At 37.2% G+C, this 20377-nt stretch overlaps 2 protein-coding genes across 5 annotated transcripts in view; one reads left to right on the forward strand and one right to left on the reverse strand.

The window, feature by feature from the left end:
- LOC106178898 (thyrotropin-releasing hormone receptor-like) overlaps positions 1–16244 on the forward strand; it is a 49277-nt gene extending 33033 nt beyond the window's left edge. The window contains exons 3-4 of one of the 2 annotated variants that reach the window (XM_087011449.1): positions 2936–3158; positions 14386–16244. In XM_087011449.1, the coding sequence (XP_086867575.1) occupies positions 2936–3158; positions 14386–14555 (393 nt within the window). In that variant the 3' untranslated portion in view covers positions 14556–16244. Of the gene's footprint in view, positions 1–2935; positions 4049–14385 lie in introns of those variants that run through there. The other variant, XM_087011448.1, reaches the window with a different exon arrangement.
- A 1255-nt stretch (positions 16245–17499) lies between these two features.
- LOC106154052 (zinc finger protein 423-like) overlaps positions 17500–20377 on the reverse strand; it is a 35672-nt gene continuing 32794 nt past the window's right edge. For all 3 annotated transcript variants that reach the window (XM_087011153.1, XM_087011152.1, XM_087011154.1), the window contains one exon: positions 17500–19860. In XM_087011153.1, coding sequence (XP_086867279.1) covers positions 19438–19860 — 423 coding nt within the window. In that variant the 3' untranslated portion in view covers positions 17500–19437. The remainder of the gene's footprint in view (positions 19861–20377) is intronic.

A 20377-nucleotide genomic window follows, 5' to 3' on the forward strand; every position in this document is an offset into this window, starting at 1 on the left:
CCTTGGCAATAAGTAGAACTACAGCTGGCGCCATCTTTGTTACATGGTATACCTTATGGTCTACCCCTACCTCTCTGGGGCTTATCTTTCAGTAAAAGTAGATCACAAAAATTGATCTTTCTGTCAGATAAACCACACAAAGAGAACATTTTGTAGGATCGCTTGACAATCGTGAATGAGAAGGTAAACATTTGAAGACATAGGGGCAATTAATGTTTTGTAGCGAAGTGAAACGAGCTTTATGGTTTCTTTGCAATATATAGCCTACCAAGCGGGAATTCCATTTGTATGGAGTATCTTTCAATTCATTAAAACAAAAAATATTTGAATTAATTTTGTTCTAGCAAAAAGACAGCCAAAGATAAGATCTCATCACGAATGGTTTTTAATTCGGAAACATGATAATGATTCTAGTCACGGCGAATTTAAAAAAATGATCTGAAACAAGTGCTTGGGAGAAACGAATAAGAGGCTTTTATTGGGATTTTATAGAAAAAGTTTAGAAATCGCGACAGAAAGTCGCTTCATGTGTTCGATTAGTCGCCACCTTAGCATCTAAGATACTTTGGCAATTTTACATAAAATCGTTTTATCTTATTTTCGTAAAACGGCGTGTGACTCAAAACTGACGATTTCACGAGAAAAACTGGCGATTTATACGTGTCCAAACCTTTTAACAAGCGATCCCTTGCCCTGATAATTTTAGCCTCCTTACCCTTAACATGACTTCAAGATGGGCAGTCCTATGGATATCATATATAAAATATAGGGAAAGATACATGTATCACCCTTATATCATCTCTCACGACCATAGATCAGATATAGGGCAAATATAAGAGAAAGGATAATGGGTGATTTGTCATTCACAGCGTATTACTCTCAGGAATACGTATAAGTAATGGCAAGCCAAGGCCATACGTTATGGAACCAGTGCTACGCAGCAAAATGAATCAAAAGAACCACAATGATTCGTTAAAATACGAGAAATGTCAAAACTAATGAGCAGAAGCATTACCATTCGACACGCAACATCGGTTTATGGTGAAAAAGTCAGGAGAGCACGCGAAACACGTCTGCGGCTTTATATTCTTGGCATTTTTTCTCTCTCTTTTTTTTTTTTTTTTGTCGTACATTTTGTCAAAATTTGTTTCTCACGGCGCTCCAAACACCTCTTTGTTTATGTAATTCACCCTAATCCCCAACCCCTTTTACACGACATAGTCCAATCCAACAGGTGTATATTTTAATTACAATACGTTTCCGTTTGTCTCTTTTTACTGCTTGCGCCAAATGCATTGGCAACAACTGAAAATTCATTAAATGAAAAGTACTGTCATCCAAATCACGGTTTGAAGAAGACTGTCGTCTTGTAAACACACTACAGAATAAACGGAACTAATTCAAGCATCAGTAGGAACATAAACACTAGTGGGTAGACAAGGACAAATATGGTTTGAAAAGATGTTTGAAGTAGTGTCATTAGAAAGTGCTGCAGTGCAGCAGTCCCAAACTAATCTTGTGTAAAAGATTTTTCTTTGGATTTAGATGAAACGGTAAATTTTATAACTCAAATCTTTGTGTAACTTGTACGAATGGTCTAAGTTATTGCGGAGTTTAGTGTGCTTATTAAGGTTCAAACATTGAAAATACAATTAAGTTGTGGCAAATCATGAGTTGGGGGCACCCTATTCGCTTTGTAGACACATTTTATTCAAAGGTCCCTGAAAATGCATCCCCAGTATTCAAAAGTCTCGTCAGTTTTAAAATGTTCATAAACTCACTCTAGGCTGTGTAAGAAGTATGGTTGTTATTTCTAGGCATGTACCATGCCTCCAAGGTACCAGCGGGCCATTCTTTGGCACCTCCATAGAACACCCGGTTCTCGAGTGTGCTTGAGGGGGGGAGATTTTGGCTATGCATACGAAAGAAGGCTCTCAAAAACTTTCCGGCTATTTTAACAGCTGTTCAAACTAAATGCTCGTACACGCACACTGGGGTGGGTTGGTTGGTGTGGGTGTGGAGCAGATTAATTTAATATTCACCCACCCCAAAGCCTTCGTTAGAACCTTAGATCTGCCAGTTTTAAAGACATTGAAAAGTATAATAAAATCAGAGTTATTATTCTCAATTTATTCCTAGCTAGAAACACTGTATTGGAGTACAGAAACGTTAAGCTGTTGATTGGGACAATGACATTCACACTGTAGAGGGTCTTTGTCATATGCAAGGCTGACACTTGCACGACTTTTGGTCCCGATTTTGTCGTGGCAAGTCGTGCCATTTTGGGGCACGAAGTGGGAGGCTCCCGCACTGTTACCCTACTAGTTACACCTACTAGTTCACGCATAGTTTACGACGAGTTCACGACGAGCAAACGAATAGTTTACGAATGTGTGTCCACATTGACACGAACTGGCACAAGTTCATGCATAGTTTGCGCATAGTTTACGCACTTCCCGCATTGGCACGACGAGTTTGCGCAATTCGGACGGTGTCGTGCCGACTTGGGCACGCAGTATACGTCAGCTATTCGTGAATTATTCGTGGCAGTTGGTAACAGTCGTGGCATAGCGCGAACTGCCACGCACTGTCACGCATCCTCCCGCATCGTCACGACGAGTTCACTACGAGTTCACGAACTGTTTGTGCATAGTTCACGACCCGGTCGTTAAATTTTGTCGTGACCAAAAATTTGAACATTTCAAAATTCTCGTCCCGACATGGCACGCAGTCACGACGGGTTTACGCACACTTCACGCCAGTTTACGACTAGTTCGCGCACTGGCACGACTCGAATCGTGCCTATGCGTGCCACAGAATCGTGCAAGTGTCAGCCTTGCATTAGACTTAGGTCCTCCTGTCCAACCCAGCTGGTGAAATTCTTAACTTTTTCTTTTATAACAAGCGCTAAACACCTCGTCTTCTCTCATTTCAGGTTGTGAAGATGCTGGTAGTGGTAGTGGCCCTGTTTGCTGCGCTGTGGCTGCCGTACCGACTCCTGGTGCTGTACAACTCATTTGTAGACAAGCATTTCCTGAACCTTTATTACATCTTGTTCTGCCGGAACATGATATTCCTCAATAGCACCATCAACCCTATCCTCTACAATGCCATGTCCATCAAGTTCAGGACAGCGTTTCGAAGGGTAATTAATTGCGGTAAGCGATCCTATCGACCTCCTTACGGGCCCCAGTGTTCCAACAGCAGCGAGCACCAAACTTTGACGTCAACAGCAGTCGTGACGTCAGCCGGCGTTGTAACTGTGTTACGTCAGCAGCGCTTACACTCTATGGATCTTAACAGCGTTGATTGCACCCCGCTACGCCATAGTAACTTCTCCTCGCAAAACGCCGGGCGCGTAATGGTTTAGAACTGCGCAGCGGCGTGCTTATTCCAAGATTGAGCCTGCACAATAAGAGAGCTGTGTAGTATTGTCTGCGACACAGTGGCGAACAGGTTAAAAGCACACTGGCGATGAAAAGTTTGCAAAGGGACTTTTTAATGGGACTGGTGGGAACAGCAGGGGGTCGATGGAGAGCCATCAAAACTGTGTGTTAAACAATAGGAGCCCATGCATGACGTCACATTAACACAAAACGTTAGAAACTGGTCTAGCATTTTGCTTGCTTTGTGTGCGGCTATTGGTGTCATTGATTTATTTTGTCTGAGTTTTCTGAGATTCTGTCATGCTGAATGGATCCATGTCAGGATATAAACGATTGTGATTTGTAGTTAAGATAAAAAAATGAAACTTTGGCAGTTCAGTTTCTGAGACAAATGCGTATCAAATAGAAAAGCTTTTAGTGTATTATGAGCAAGCACAAAGCGCTGCTAATGGAAGTTCTGGGACCTGTTGGAAAGAAATTTACCATGTTAGCATGATCACCCTATTATTATTATTATTATTATTATTATTATTCGTAAGAGTATCATTATTCTAGGTATTGTTACTTTTATTATTTCAGTTATTTTTGTTAATGTCATTCTCAACATTAAAAGACAATTCCATGGGATTTACTCTACAAAATAGATTTTCCTGGGAAAATGACCAATTTTTTTGTATTCACTAATCATTTATCTATTCCTCTCTGCACCTGGATTCATTAAAGGTTCTTCATAAGCTCCGATGAAAGTATCAACAGCAGGTACGCTCCAGAAAAATGTATTAAAAGGGCTGAACCGTTTTAAAGGTTATGTAAGGTTTTTTAAGAAGCTGTGGATGGCAAAAATAAGCTGTTGGGGAATTTTTAAACTCATGGAGTGTACCTTTGAGGAAGGAAAAGGAGAGAAAGAGAGAGAGAGAGAGAGAGAGAGGGAGAGATGGGAGTTAGGAGGGGGAAAGAAAATATACAGTTCAATATTGTGCTTCACGCCCTGCTGCACTGTGCTGTTTAAAACACGTCTGCACATTCTAACAAATTGTAGAGGTCATTATCTTTTCATTTATTGAAAATAAATGTTCTTCTTTCATGAGAAGATCTTACATAATCGTTGAAAATATGCCATTATACAGGAAATGAAGTTATGTTCGATGATTGAACGGCACTTCCTATTAGTTCACATCAGATTACCTACCTTGCATGAAATGTCAGTTTGTTGCGCAAGTTGTATATTGTATGTTTGATTAATAGGTTTTTCTCATTCTTGCGGTAAATAATGTGTTTGTCATATAATATGTTAACATAGCAGAGTCCCAGTAACATAAGTGCGTTTCAATTAATCAACATGGATGACATAAAGTACTTACATGTATCACATTACTTAATAGGCATCACATTATGCAACACCTTTCTACCTAAGGATCGAATGATCAAATACAGGCCTACCCAACTACTAGACTCGGCAACTTCGGATCCAGAATAAACCGGTATATCAGACCACACTACCCGTTTTCAATGTGTGTGTCAGATCGCATTACAGAGTATCATACCTCATCACAAATTTTGTAAGCCAACCTGTCATCCGGGTATCGCGCCTCGTTTTCGTCAAGTAGGAGTCGTATGAATACAACAACATGGATATCGGCAATCCACGGCTCATTCCGCAAGCTCCATACTATTGTCGAGTGCGGAGACATCGGAGTTGTTCCGAGTGACAACATGGCGACAGACGACTCACTGAATCTCGTCCAGAAAATATTTAACCCCCGACAGAATATGCTTCCGCTATCAAAATTAGGTCTACTTTTCTAAATGAATATATAAGTTTGCAAGTTCTTATTTACAAAACATCATTGGCTATGTTCGAACCAAAATATTATGTTAAAAATTGCGGTATTGTCAGATTTTTAACATAAACTGGGAAAATTGTAGCAGCGCATGAATCTAAATGAGATGCACTACTTTCCAACCCCGCTTTTGACCACGGTGGAAGTGAAGAACAAAAGATTCAGACGTGGTGTAACTCGCATAACCGCACGTCTCGCATGAATGCGTTATAACCCGCTAATGGACCCGTGGTCTAAATAAGATAGATCCCTCGTCAGCGAGGGTTATGTGACATCCACTCGTGCTTCGCACTCGTGTATGCCACATAATCCTCGCTGACTCTATCTATCTATCCGGGGTCTATCTATTACTACGATCATTGCTATCACATCGCGCACAAGGCAAAATTGGTTTGGTGGCTGATACTCTGTAATACGATCTGACACACACCTTGAAAACGGGTAGTTTGGTCTGATATACCGGTTTATTCTGGATTCTTAGGTGCCGAGTCTGGTAGTTGGTTAGGCCTGCTCACGATCTTGACTAATAAGTACCCTCTACCAGGGTCTCAGTTATTATTGTGGACCTTTTTTGCTGAATCGACATCAGACCAAAATGACTGTCTATTTATCTAGAGACCTATCTGTGACTATCTGTGAAAAATCAATCTGTCGCCCTGGTAGAGGGTAACTAATTAGTATTAAACCCATGATCTAGTCAACAGTGCTAGTGAACACGTTACTTGCAGTTGGGTGTTCATTGTGCGCACATTTTGAGACGGTGTGATCATCTGGAAAAAAAACACTCTCAAATACATCAAATACACAAGGCTCGCCTTCTCAGCTAGTTTAAACTGGTTTTAATCTTTAAAAAATAACATTTAGGTGGAACAGTTACCCGATGCTGCCGCCGCGTAGCATTAGTACTCAGTCTGCGAACTTCAATAGAATGAAACGCTTGCGACCCAGGTGTCTGTGAGAGAAACGTGATATCAAATCAAATCAATACATTAACGTTAATCAGCAAATGCTTTTTAATTTACTTCCCAAAAGGTTGCGTTTCCCACTTCCCCCAACTCTTGTGCAGGGGATATTTCGGCGAATGTGCAGTTTACTCTATCGCCGAATTATAATAATGAAAATGTATATGTACATGTGTTTAAAAAAAAAAGATACACAGATCATATCATATCATATCGTACTCAATCTAATATGCAAGTTATAAAGGTGCAATAATATGCAACTTATTATTTTTAATGAACACAGGATATGGTAGTGGATCTGGAAATATATTGCTGAAAAGCACAAAAATTATATATATATATATATATATATATATATATAGAGAGAGAGAGAGAGAGAGAGAGAGAGAGAGAGAGAGAGAGAGAGAGAGAGAGAGAGAGAGTTGATTGGGTTATAAAAAACAACCTTCACATTAGTAGGACATTAAAATTACTTGGCGTTACGAGAGTTGGTAGAAAAACATATTTATGGCATCTTGTCACTTAAAAGCAAAATCCATCATGCACGTATATTCCCCAATGCAAATGAAGAATTAAAAAAATAATATACCCCCGCCCACCCTCTCCTTACCGACATTCCCATATCCGCCTGTTGCAAAGTCAAATTTAAAGTATCACACACACTATATGATCTATAAAGACCTCAGTCCTGTTTGTTAGATGACGTGATCAATTAAGTACATCAGTTTTTGAGACGACTGAACAATAAAATGCCACGGAAATGATAACTTACATTACACATGATTTGGCCCAAATGATTAATATTAGCTCCTTTTCCTGGCTCGGATTCAATTCAATATTCTCAGCTGAAATGCATTATTTTATTTGTTACTGAAAATGATGAATGACTTGGCACAGTTTCAACGTTCGTGTTCATCTGGCGTTGTGTGGCAAAGGATCCACTTTTAGGTTTGCTTTTCATTTCATCATAGGAAAGGCGAATTATTATTTTGTATTAACGTAATCAAAAAATCGTGCATTACGAGAAGCCCCCGCCATTCCGGCATTATCAAAACTTTGGGTGATTATGTGAAATATCTAAACAGTTTTCTAAACATCTTACCGATTTTGAGATATTATATCATTGATTAGGAAATCAGCTTCAAGGCGGGTCTTGATAAAACACCAAAATTCGAGATTGCAACTAAGATATCGTCATTTGTGGGACATTATCTGGTACCGACAGAAACTGGTTTGAAAACACATCTAGAATCGGTGGAACAAAAATAGATGGAATATGTTATAATAGGTAGATGTTTGCCTTTCAACAAAAAAAAAAAAAAAAAAAAAAAGAATAACGCAATGAAATTCCTTGTTAACTGTGTTTTTTATGGCAATTAGTCTTTGCTCTGTATTGGTTAGGTCCTTAAGAGAGCTATCAAGACAAAGCTAATGGATGGCGATCATCGAGGTAACAATGTTAGGAAGCGATGTTCTGTTTTTTTTTTTTTTTTTTGTTAATGGTGAATAAAGGGTCTGAACCCGCCATTTTTTTTTGAAAGATGGAACGTAGTGGGCAGAAGGGAAGGGGCGCATAAGCGTACTTCCAACTGAGAATTCTTATTTCGAACCGTATTGTGTATCCGCTAAGTAATTATAACTAACACAACGCGATCTGTCTCAACTGTTATCAACTTCCCAGCTTTTCCTCCATGTTTTGGGCAAAGATTGAAGTATAATCTAACAATATATTTGTATAAGTATATATTGACAGTGTGTCTTAACAGTTTGTAATTTTTTTGCTTAAAGAGAATATACATGTATTAAACTGTGTTCACTTAAATAACCGTGCACAATAAGTGTTAGACCTATATGTAGCAATTTTCTTTTTTAATTTTACCAATTTTCCCTCTCGCACCAAGCTACACCGTATACCATATGACACCAGAACCGTTCACAAAGTAACGGCAAACAGAATTTTATTGATTTCTAAATTTTAAGTTTTTATTTTTTTTGGTGTTTGAGTCAATAACAAACAGAGCGGTCAAATTTGTTGCACAGGTCAAGCGTAATGAAAAATTTATTACGAATTTCAGTTCCGGGAAACTAATTCCACAAATTCATCACCAGTGCATTCAATCACATATCTAAATCTTATAAAAGTATTTTCTTTCATCTGTGCACCCAATGGCACGTGCAAATAGAAATATAGGATAAAATACACTCATCACAAGGATATCTGATGACAAATTAATGGCAGCTACTGCGGGGGTTTTTAATGACCACTAACCTACCAAACACTGATGACCTCATTAAATAATGCCACTTAGCCTTACGGGGAGATTAGTAGACATCAATTGCTGCCGGTTGTATGTATTCATAGAGTAACACATCTTAGCTTAGGAATAACTTAATTCTCCGTGAAAATTTGGGCTCATTTCCAATGACACTATCGGTCTGCGAAGATCGAACCAACTCCACGGGGACTCGTGCTGAATGCAATCAGGTTTATAAATCATCACGCCTCCTCTTGTTTCCAACGTTCTCATATAAATTAATTAGTCTGATTGCAATAACCACGGAGTTGGATCGGTCTACGTAGACCGATAGTTTTATTGGGAATGAGCTCTTAGGCCCTTTTCACATTGAGCGAAATAGTTTTCCATACCACATCAGTCTGAAAGGTTTACATGTTATTTTGCTTCTGGGGTTTTGTTTCCTTGCACAATGTAATATACCAACTAAAAGAAAACCGATTAACTGGTCGCTATTTTGATTATTTGAGAGTTGTCAACCCTTCAAATGTGCCTCTCGGTGTGGAAAGGGATTATACTTTCTAAAAATCTTACCATTGTCTGTTTTAATACCAACCTTTATCTTGGCGTTAATGCAACGAAATATTAACAGCGCAGTTGACATTTGGTCTAGGCGAGTGACATAATTTTTTCATCAATGAAATTGTATGACAAAGTTTCATCTGTCAACGGTCTCCGAGTGTCGTCGAGGCACGTTGATTGTACTCGACGTAAATCTTGAATTTCACGGTCATTCCTCTCTGTCCCTCTGGAGTCAACAGTCCATTAGAGCCTCCATTAATGTGAAAATCAAAACAATCCATTTTCATAGGATTGACAAATGTTTTCCTTGGCGCTACAAGTAATGGATGATGCTGTTAGAGATAGGCTACATGTAAGTGGGTATTATTTCGTTAGGGTCGAAATCAGTTTTGTTTCACAAATTACATTTTTGTTCTAAACCATTTTATCAAACAAATACTGTAGGGAACATACGTTAACAGCGTTGCTCGTATTTGCTTGAAATACTGGGGAAAAATAGGTTAAGTCTGCCTTAATAACAGTATGTAGATTGGTTAAAGTCGAATAAATGATGGGCGTTATGTGATGTGTGTCAACACGGACGACCAAGGAAATGGCTTTTGTGCTTATTTCTTACAAGAGACAAAACTTGAAAGCTTGCCAGATAAAGGCAAGATTTAGACTAATCACCCATTTTTCCTCCGCTGTGAATAATAGGTAATCATCACTTAGTGAAAACAGAGACCCACTAAGTATAATGGTAACACGAAAATAGTAGCTAGGGTTATTTTTGATCTGTAATTGCCAGGCATTGTAACATCATTCTGTAAGTAGAATGTAAAAGATAAAAGGCATTTATTGTGGGGAGTTTTATCTTTAGAAACGCACATATCAATGCGCAAGCTTCCGTATCACATGACGCAAGGGGAATTCAGCGATAATTTTGAGGATTAAATAGAAATAATGATACAAAAAGATTAAAGGCCATTTGCAGGACATTGATATACATCTTTTATAGATATGTAACTGACTTTCTTGAATATTTTACCAAAATCTGTGAAACACCTTTTGAGATTCCTTGACCACTCACTCCCTATCTCTGATCGCCAGGAAAACGTTGGCGGAACATGACGTCACAGGACATTTAAAGACAGATATAAAGACCGCAAAGTAGCGACATCATGATGTACGCGTACCGTATGCGTGCGGCGATGATCAAAGTGATGTATGCTTCTATTATTGGCTTTGGTGCAGGAAATTGGTTCCCTGTTACATTTTTAAATCGAATTGTTATCATGAGCGTCTGCTGCAGGCTGGCAGTATTAATCTGCCGTTGTGGCCGGTTCTTGTACTCGTGCCAGGCATCAATCTTGTCGAGGAAGCATGTCGACGTGTAGTGGGGAAATTGCTGTTCATCAATTTGTTGCGGACATTTTTCGAGCGGAAATTCCTTCACTGAAGACTCGTTATTTCCTTGACTTCTTGATGGTCATTTGTTATTTTGATATATCCGAAAACGACTGCCGTTAACCCCATGAAAACATGAAGTATGTGCTCGTTAATACATGTAATATTGCAAACAATGACCCAGACGATACGTACGATAAAATAGGCCCGTAGAAGGGGAGGGGGAGGTGGCAGGAGGGCGAAAGACTTTTGGTCGAACTAAACAACATAAAAGGCGAAGCTACCTTCTAACATCTCTAAACCTTCTGAACAGCACTGGCAGATCAGGTCTTTGCTAATGGGTTGGGGGGGGGGGGGCAATTTAAAAGAGACCCGCTTCAAAAATATAAAACAGTCGACGAGGACAGTTTTTCTGTTATACTAGTAAGAAGAGGACACAATGTGACAACGTTTCTTTAACACGTTTACCCGTTTTCTTTAACGTTTATTTTGAATTTAATTTGATCTTCCTGGACATATTTTGTGTGAATATTTTGGCGTATAATATTTATTTATCTCATTAATCTGTACACTTTCAACCTTTCGGTTGCATTGTCTTAAATAAACTATATTATTATTATTATTATTATTATTATTATTATTATTATTATTATTATTATTATTATTATTATTATTATTGAAAGGGGTGTCACCAAGGATAGTATGAGGGGACTGGATGGTAGGGGGGGGGGATGCACGCGACGGAGGTATCTCACCCCACCCCCTCCAAACTGCAATTGCACAATGATATTCTGAATTCCTTCGTGTCAGCACCGCCCTACAACGTGCACCAACAATTTGAAAGCCCACCATTTGTCTTAGTTTTATGGTTAAAATAAGATCAGACTTAAGTCTGCGTCATTGCCCAACCGCAGCGACTCGAAACCTTCATAAAATTCCTGGAAGACAAATGACATTTATGCGCGATGTCGAAACAACATGAGTAGTATCTTCCCATGGCCTCTTTAGCAAAGTTTCAAAGTGAAGGGATTTTGTGTTAAATTAAAATGTTTTTCGATAATGGCATGTTTGAGATTTGCAGTGTCTCCGTTTTCGTTTCTACTCTTTGAATGAAAAAATATACATATAGTATAATGGAGTTACAATTAGGGCAATGAATTAATAATGAATACAAAATAATAACATAAATACATAAAAGAATATATAAAAAAGAACAAAATTGTAAATAGATAGACTAAAAGGGTTTATCACCAGTTAGTTGATCAAGATTAAGTCTTAAGTGGTTGGATTCAAGAGAATTCTGAAAGCCAGGTTACCGGTCGGTTTATGACATAATGCACTTCATTTCTCATTGGCCTGTAAAATGAGTGACAGTTGTAACATTTTGAAATGTAAGCATGCAACACGGTGCCACATTACACTGTTTTAAAGTAGAATGAATAGTACAGAGACATAAGAAAGATGAGAGGCGTTGTCTCTGAATATCGTGCATCTCAAATAAAACTAATATAGTCGCGCACGGCTGCTCAAACGGCTGGAACTTTAAAACCAAAACACGAAGAACTGTAGGTCGCTTCATATTTCTGCTTTTTTATAGTTACAAAAAGCTATCGCTCCGAGCTTCGGCGGAAAATCCGAATCTGGGTCCAGTTTCTCAAAAGAGATATGCCTGAAATTTGATCTAAACTTTTCTACTTATAATTTAGTCTACTTCAACTGTTCATGACAAAAAACTTTTAATATCAAAATATTCCAATTAAATAAAGGAAGTGCCAGTCTGGAACATAAGCCATGTCTTTCTGTTATAAAACATACGCAATATTTCATATTTAGATTATTTCTTATAAACGTTTGGTCAAAGTGGGCTAAAATATTGTTATTAAACTTTAGACCACTTTTTGAACCAATTTCTTTACTGAACCAAAACCCCTGAGTTGAGATATCATCTAAAACTAGGAATGCCTTTCCACCTTTGAGCTCTATTTGCGGCTTAAGACCATTCCTAATTGAAAAAGAAAATTCAGATTACAAGATTTATCACTCCGACTGTTTAATCAATATTTTCCTTCCATCTACATTAGGGAAGTCACTTTCATTGTTGTTGAAATTTGTCGTCGATTAAATGGCAGAAGATTTGGAATTGATCTCGTTCATCATGGCGGGTGGAGAGACCCAACGAATTAAACGTAATAGAAGGGGGGTCAATTCCCTTTTTTGTCACCCATTATTGTCGCGACATGTGGACCTTTTTTACCGTGAAAATTACGTTTTAAAAATCGGATAGAACCTACAAGTAGATCCAAATTAGATTCAGTGTGGACCTTTTCCCAGCCAAAATGGCGGTTCTTTCGAAATCCGAACCCCTCTTGCCTACGAGCCTGCTTCGGCTTTTGCAAAAAATCCACAACTGGCACAATTTTTAGACCATTTTTTTCTGTGTTTTGCAGCCGTTTTGCATTGTTGAAGACCAGAAGACAGAAAATTATGTAGGGATACGCAAATCATGTCCCTAGACTAATGAACTGAAAGGAAGTAAAACACAATGGATGTTGAAAATTGATATCGTTCATAGAAAACGTATATTTCAAACCGATGATTTTTTTTTTTGCAAAATTTGCCCGGCACTACCGAATTACGTAAAGATTTAAATATTTATATACTTTAATTTCCTACATTTGATGTGCAGCTGTTACAATGACGTTGTGGTTCGACTTTTTGTTCTCTTCATACTTACGCAAAATTTCAGTGCAGTTTGGAGGATCTGTCATTTGGCACACAGACCCAATTCCACTAATAACATGGATAATTGCCTCTAATGTTACAATCCTCATTTATTATACGCATTTCTTCAAGCTCCATTCTCATTGCCGTCTGTTGATAAACAGGAAACGTGAGTGAAAATTAAATTTCCATCCAGGGGCTCTCAAGGCACCTACATGTTTGCTGTAGAAATAATTTACGCCAGTGATGGCGGTAGAGTTTTCATGTATGTTTTCTTGTTTGTGGATAAGATATCTGAAGGAGATCATCAGAAATGTTGATGAAAAAGAAGACGGGATGGTCAACCGAAGCAGACGGGATGGTCAACCGAAGCAGATGACCTAATGTTTTGAAATAAATATGTTATTCTATTGCAAGTTTTTATCGTTCGCCTTTGCTGTCAAACTGCAGTTCAGAATGTATTATAATAATTCAATTATTTGGATAGCATGTTATGTGTAGATTCATGTAATCAAGATTGCAAAAATGGTATATAAATTATGGTATAACTGTGTGTGTGAGTGTGGATGTGCGTGTGTGCGTGTGTGTGTGCTCGAGCGTGTGCACACATAAAGTGGGTACCGAATGCAAACATTGGTTTGCAAATAGTGCTTAGATCCCGGCGTTTTCTCACTCTTACTGCATGTGCATGCCTTTAAATTTATAATACTTAAACCGTATAGGTGTTTTGGCGCAGTTTTGTATAAGATAAGAGTGTTTGTTGCCTTTTTATTCCATTTTTATCAATTCATTCATTATAGTGTCTTGTGAGTCAAGTTACCCAGCCCTTCGTGATTATAAGAAAAATTGCAAATTGCACAGGTACTTCTGTTTTATCTTATGAGTTGTACGTATGAATCTAGGCTTACCTAAGTGAGTCAACGTGATGTTTTAAGGACATGAACTTTAAACACGGTTGTACACTCGTGCCTAATTAGGCATAGGCCTACCAGTCCTTTCATGAAAGTGCAATCATTATAGTCTTTACATGCAGTGTGCTGTAGTAAAATTGTGGTTCATTCTCAAACCCATCTTGACAAAGACAAAGTTGTTATCCATTCCAAACTACGCATAGGCCTATATTTATAACATTTTCCTAAGAAACAGTTTAAGGGGACTTTATTTTTTCTTTCACAAAATGTTTATTTTTTTTATCTGATATTATCTAGTAAACAGTGTCTTGTTCTTTTTAAAAGCATTCTGACAATTTTTTCCAAATCTTTCATCTTTCCAGTTTGGTCCAGGTCGTGGCGTAGAGACAGTCTCCATTACCATCGCTCCGTGATCACAAACGGCTCCTTCGCCACCCGTCGCCATGACTCCACCGGAAGCGGAAACGTGAAGCAGACGAACGGAAAGGTGCTTTATCGACGCGAGACACAGTCTATCATTCTTGCGCAGTGAGAATAATTGGATTAAATGTGACTGGTTTTAGGCCCTATTTTCCAAACGTTTAATTTTTGGATTGCCGTGCGATATTCTTTCTTCTCAAGAAGGCCAATGGGAAAAAAATCTCAAAAAGTGTGTAATTTGTATTCCTAAATCCTATAATAGGCCTATTCAAAATTCTGCATGCTTCTACTCTACAAGTAAAGCATTCAAGAGGACAATTAGGATTTATTCATCTTAAAAGATTGTAATTTATTTCGGTATCATCTTTCATTTGAACAAGGAAGTTGTTAAAAACGCCATGGAACTAGACGCCAATGCAGCGCCTTTTTAAATCAAGGAAAAATAGAACACGTAATGCTAAAACCCCACGCTTTTATTTTCTTGACTGCACTTATTACTTTTTTCATTGGTACATTTGACATTTAGAAAACACTCACAAATGTCATGAGGACATTAGTACCAAAGCATTCAGAATAAATATATTTCTTCGAGCTTTGCATAAAACCGTTGTCACATCAACGTAGATAATTAAAAAGAAAGCGACAAATAAGCCTTTCTTTAATAGAGTAAATAATCTAATTTTTCTCATAACCACTTTCACGTTTGATGAATACTGGGTTATATTTATTTTTACACGATATAACTGGATGCTATCTCTTTTCTTTAATCGTTAACTCTCCATGTTTATATAAAAAAAATAAAAACTAACTAAATATTTTTCTACCTCTCCATGTTACACCACTTAGAACACGTACAAGACATTTGCCAAATGTGTATGAAAAAGGTATACATTTTAAGGGGGTTGATAATTTTTCACAGGACAATATTGTATCCAAGATTTCACGGATACTGTATCTGTTTTTTACAGTCTTGTTCAGAACAAGGTATATTTTAATTTATTAAAATATTCAATTCATTATTTAAAGGATAAGTAGGTTCGTAGTGTCACATTTTATGCTTTCTCTTTCGTAAAGCACCTGTTCTTGTAAAATTACGTCACAAGAATGAAATGTTGTTCTTATTTTGTATGGAAAGTACTAGCGCTGTAGCAGGCCGTATAAATGCTGGTAAGACTTACATATTATTGAAAGAAGCTATTTCGCAATTGAAATGCTCATCAAGTAATTAAGGGTGTCTTTTTCAAACTGTTATGACAGATTTATCAGTGATGGCGGGGTTTTATATTTACATTTTTCTAATTAAATTGCGTATCTTTGAGCCGCAAGCTGCCGAAAGTGGAGATTATGATAGATCCATTTCAAGTAATTGTTCTCAGTTGACGTAACAAAAAAGTTCTGTTTCAATAAACAGGGAGTTAGATTTATAGGCCTTTTGTGCAACGCAACTAATAAAGTCTGATTGTTTTATCATGGCAAATTGAAGTCACATAATTGTTTTTCGATGCATAAAAATTTTGATAAAAGATAGCAATTAGAGTACTAAGCTTTTAAAATATAGAAATATACTTGAATTAAAAACAATATTTTTTCGTTCTTCATAAGATATAGGCTATTTTTGTTGTAAGTTTTAAAAGGTAAAGATATTGGTTTGTGTATATATGTTTGATTACTTAGAACAGGGGCAATTTAAGTATATATTTATATATAACATCACACCAAAGACAGTTTTAGACAGTGATAATGTGATGACGTGTGAAGGGAATGTTTTTGCTATCATGAAAGGGAACTGTTGTAAATAAAATGATACAAAATATGCATAGACTTTTGTCCTGTTTTTCATTTGTTTTTCTTTCAGATTTCAACTTGTGCCTTATATTTCATTTGATCTATCTATCTATTTACCTATCTATCTATCTATCTATCTATCTATCTATCTATCTACTTCTTCATTTATTCGTTTATTTTTGTTTGAGTTGTGTTTAAAAAAAACCACGTTAAGTCCTTGATTTTATCACGTTGTACACTAATATCAGCAATACATCTAAATCTTACAGAATCTGACCACGCTCAAGAGAAAATGTCTATAAGGAAAATGCAAGCAGCTCTCAAATGTTTATATGTATTTAAAAACAACCACAGTGGCTCAGTCATAAGTCTGTCGTCCAAACTACCGCATTTTAACTCATGTTATGCCCTTTTTAAGGGAGGACGGGGGAGCATGGGGGGGGGGGGGGGGGGCAAAAATATTGCATAAGGCCCCAAATCAGCTGCAGCGCAATGGTTGTCTCAACTACCGCAATTTTATTCTTTTCCTGGCGATTGGCCTAAGTGAGTTTTTCTCATCTGATGCAATTCCTTTAAGAAACTATGTTATAACCCGTTGTGCATCTCAAATAACATGTCGGCAGTAACACGTATTTATGTTAATAATTAAAAGTTATTAAAAGTATTTAAGTTATTATAATCGTCGCCAATACCATTGTGATTATCATAATCTCTAAAGTGTCTCATGAAATATTTTATTACTATTAAAAGAGAATATTTAGGGGTCACTGATTTTGACATTGTGGAAGTTGTTGTCAATTCATTTTTTCATTATATTTTGCTTTTCACCAAATGACTGCCTTATTAAATTATTTTATGAATGACAAATGCCATTTTCATAGCAATGTATTATATTTTGTGAGCTGTAACTGAAAAGGTTATAATTAAAGTTCAATATCTACCTTTAAAAGGATAATAACTGCTTACTTTGGCCAAAAAATTAACTTTCCTGGGGTAAACGACAATTTTCCCATACTTACCAATGGTTAATGAATCCCTTTCTACGTTCAAAGTAAGTCCATGGCTTTTAAAAATTTTTTTGTCTTTTTTTTTTTGCAATAATGTCTAATGACAAGCACAGATTTCAGAATAATTAATATAACTGCCGTTTTTGTGGTAAAATACAATATATTATATATTTGGGAGTTTTTTTACGATGTATTTATTGTGAAATACAGATCTCATATGAAGAGTTGTTATCCCTTTAAGTATTGAACGACTGAGCCTGAAAATGTTCTTAAAAATAATTTTATTCAAGCAAGCCACACTGTTTAGAACAATGAAACAATATACTCTTTCATCTGCTATGTGCTACCTGTATAATTTCCTTCTATACAAAATACAAACAACATTCAAGACTTTCAGCCTTAACAATATTGGTTGAAAAAATAATAAAATTATTTCTATATGTATACACTGAGTGAGCCTACAATACAGTTGTAATTAATGAGATCATACTACAAATATAAGTGCTTAAATTTCATATGATTTTAAAGTACTAATACTATTCTGAGTATTGATTCTATTCTCATACTACCCCCCTCTCCAACTACAACACTGGAGAAAATATTTAAAATTAAATAAATATGAACAATATATAATGGGAAAATATCTTTCTCTTATGGCATTTTTTATCATTAAGAATGAGAATAATATGTTCATTAGCCACATGCATATACATGAAAGCAACATACTGTATTATACAAGGCACTTGTTATTGGATTCAAGATTCTGAGGATCAGTTGAATCTTTTACATATATTAGACACAAAGCAGGAACTGGGGGCCATCTATTTTATCCTGAAAGTACAACTCCACTGACATGAGGTTTTACTGTGATTACAAGCATGTATTGGGAAATAAAACACTCAAAAGATTACTTTCCTGGTCTGCACTTTGCCCATTTCAGCCCAGTAAGACTAGTAGACCTCAGACAATTTTAAGTCTGAATCAAAATTAACTCGTATGTAATTGAAATCCATAGATAATAGAAAAGCAACTGCTGAAATTTTTCTCTTGTCCAAAAGAGCTAGGAACTTTTCACTTATGATTTTATTAGTTTAAAGGCGTCATCTTGAATAGGACCAATTGCTTACATGGCAGATTGCTTTCCCCAACTGTAATCATGAGTTGAGCCTTAAAACATTCTACTGACACTGCACCCCTTAAAAATAAAAATTAAACATTACATAGAGTAAAAGGGGTATATTTATGCCATATAAGGTCTTCAATTTAAAATGAGTCCGAGTTCAACAGCTTAAAATTAAAAACAGGGATGCTAGTGGGGTCCGGAAAGAAAACCTGAACTTTTTTTTGGCAAAGACCGGGGGGGTACAAATTGATTATGAAACAATTACTATATTTCAAATTTTATTTAATAAATATATTGCAATATATGTCATCACAACTTCATGGTAATTTTCAACAGTTGTTTCCAAGGATAATCTTGACATTGACAAGATGGAAGTGCCATCAGTACATAAACACCTACCACCCATAGTAGACAGTAATGATCCCTCACGTAAGCAACAACTACGTGCTTTGGCATGCTTAGTTGTTTTAGCATGGTTTTTCAGAGCTTTTTTACCACTGCTTCCGTACTGGATCACGTCGTTGCACCATACACACCAAGCTTCTCCGGGGGACTTTCGCTTCCGAACATAGGTAGAAAAAAAATCGTCATTATTGTCCTTTTCCTCCAGCCAACTCCAACTAAATCTATTTTTGACAGTAATGTCGATGTTTCTAATATCGTCTGTTCCCCTCTCCGCGAAATCCATTTAGTTTGGTTTAGTTCAAAATTCCGCGCACGCGGTGTCAAAACTTTCCACATGGGTGCCGACATTAAAGCCTACATTTCCAACCAATCAAGCGCCATAAATAAATCACGTGCTACGGTTGTGACTAGATATTGTGTTGAAACGCAGCTCTGTCGCAATGCGACGTTCCTCTGACGCATCGTTCGTCCAGTCCGCGACCACGTTAAAAACGAGAATTCCGGAACAAAATATAGTACCAGAAAATTTTATAACTGGACGCAAAAAACCGGAATTCCGGTAAAAACCAGAAGACTAGCATCCCTGTAAAAAATATCCTGGTTCATTTTTCTCCATGTCTTGGTGACTTAAAAATGATCATTTGTTTTTCATAGCCCTAGATGTGTTTCCTCTTTCACAAACTGGTCTCGGAGGTTGTGGCTTCCTCCTGGGTCAAATCATCCTCTGTGCTGCATGAACTTTGCTCTTTCACCCCAAACTGAGAGCTGTCGTCATGGCAACTTGCAGCAGCCAATGGGCTTTCTCTTCCGCCATTTTCATTACTGCCTGGCAAATCCTGTGTCTCCTCACACTCTGGACTTTGACTCGCTGATGACGACGCCTCACATCCCATGATAGAATTCATGGGTGATCCATTCTTCCCCACTGCGTGCACGCGATGCATGTGACGTTTGAGGTTTTTGGCCAAGGTAAAAGACTCATTGCAGAGTTTACAGACATTATCGAAGGTCTTGTGGTGGACAGCAATCAAGTGCCGCCTCAGGTATTTTGCTGTGGTGAAACTTTCACTGCACAACTCACACCAATAATTATTAGACTGAAATGAAAGGACAGTTTATGAATTAAACATTACATAGACTTATATAACTTAAATTAACGTCATGCATGTTAAGACAGACAAAATATGCTTTGGATCCAGATTAACCTTGACTTTGGATTTCAGATCTGAACCAATTGGGGTGTAATCTGGTATTTGGATGCACGTAGTGATGAAACTATATATATTGTTGTATAGCGACATAATGCTCTTTGCATGACTTATAAGCAAATATAATGTGATGTGTAATATACAGAGCCATACCTGCTTGGTGAAGTGTGTCTGCATGTGTTATATACGGTGACATACCTGCTTGGTGAAGTGTGTCTGCATGTGTTATATACAGTGACATACCTGCTTGGTGAAGTGTGTCTGCATGTGTTATATACAGTGACATACCTGCTTGGTGAAGTGTGTCTGCATGTGTTATATACAGAGCCATACCTGCTTGGTGAAGTGTGTCTGCATGTGTTATATACAGTGACATACCTGCTTGGTGAAGTGTGTCTGCATGTGT

The sequence above is a fragment of the Lingula anatina genome, chromosome 4 (assembly GCF_051362555.1).
Source record: "Lingula anatina isolate TDL-2025a chromosome 4, LinAna3.0, whole genome shotgun sequence".
Classification (NCBI taxonomy): Eukaryota; Metazoa; Brachiopoda; class Lingulata; order Lingulida; family Lingulidae; genus Lingula; species Lingula anatina.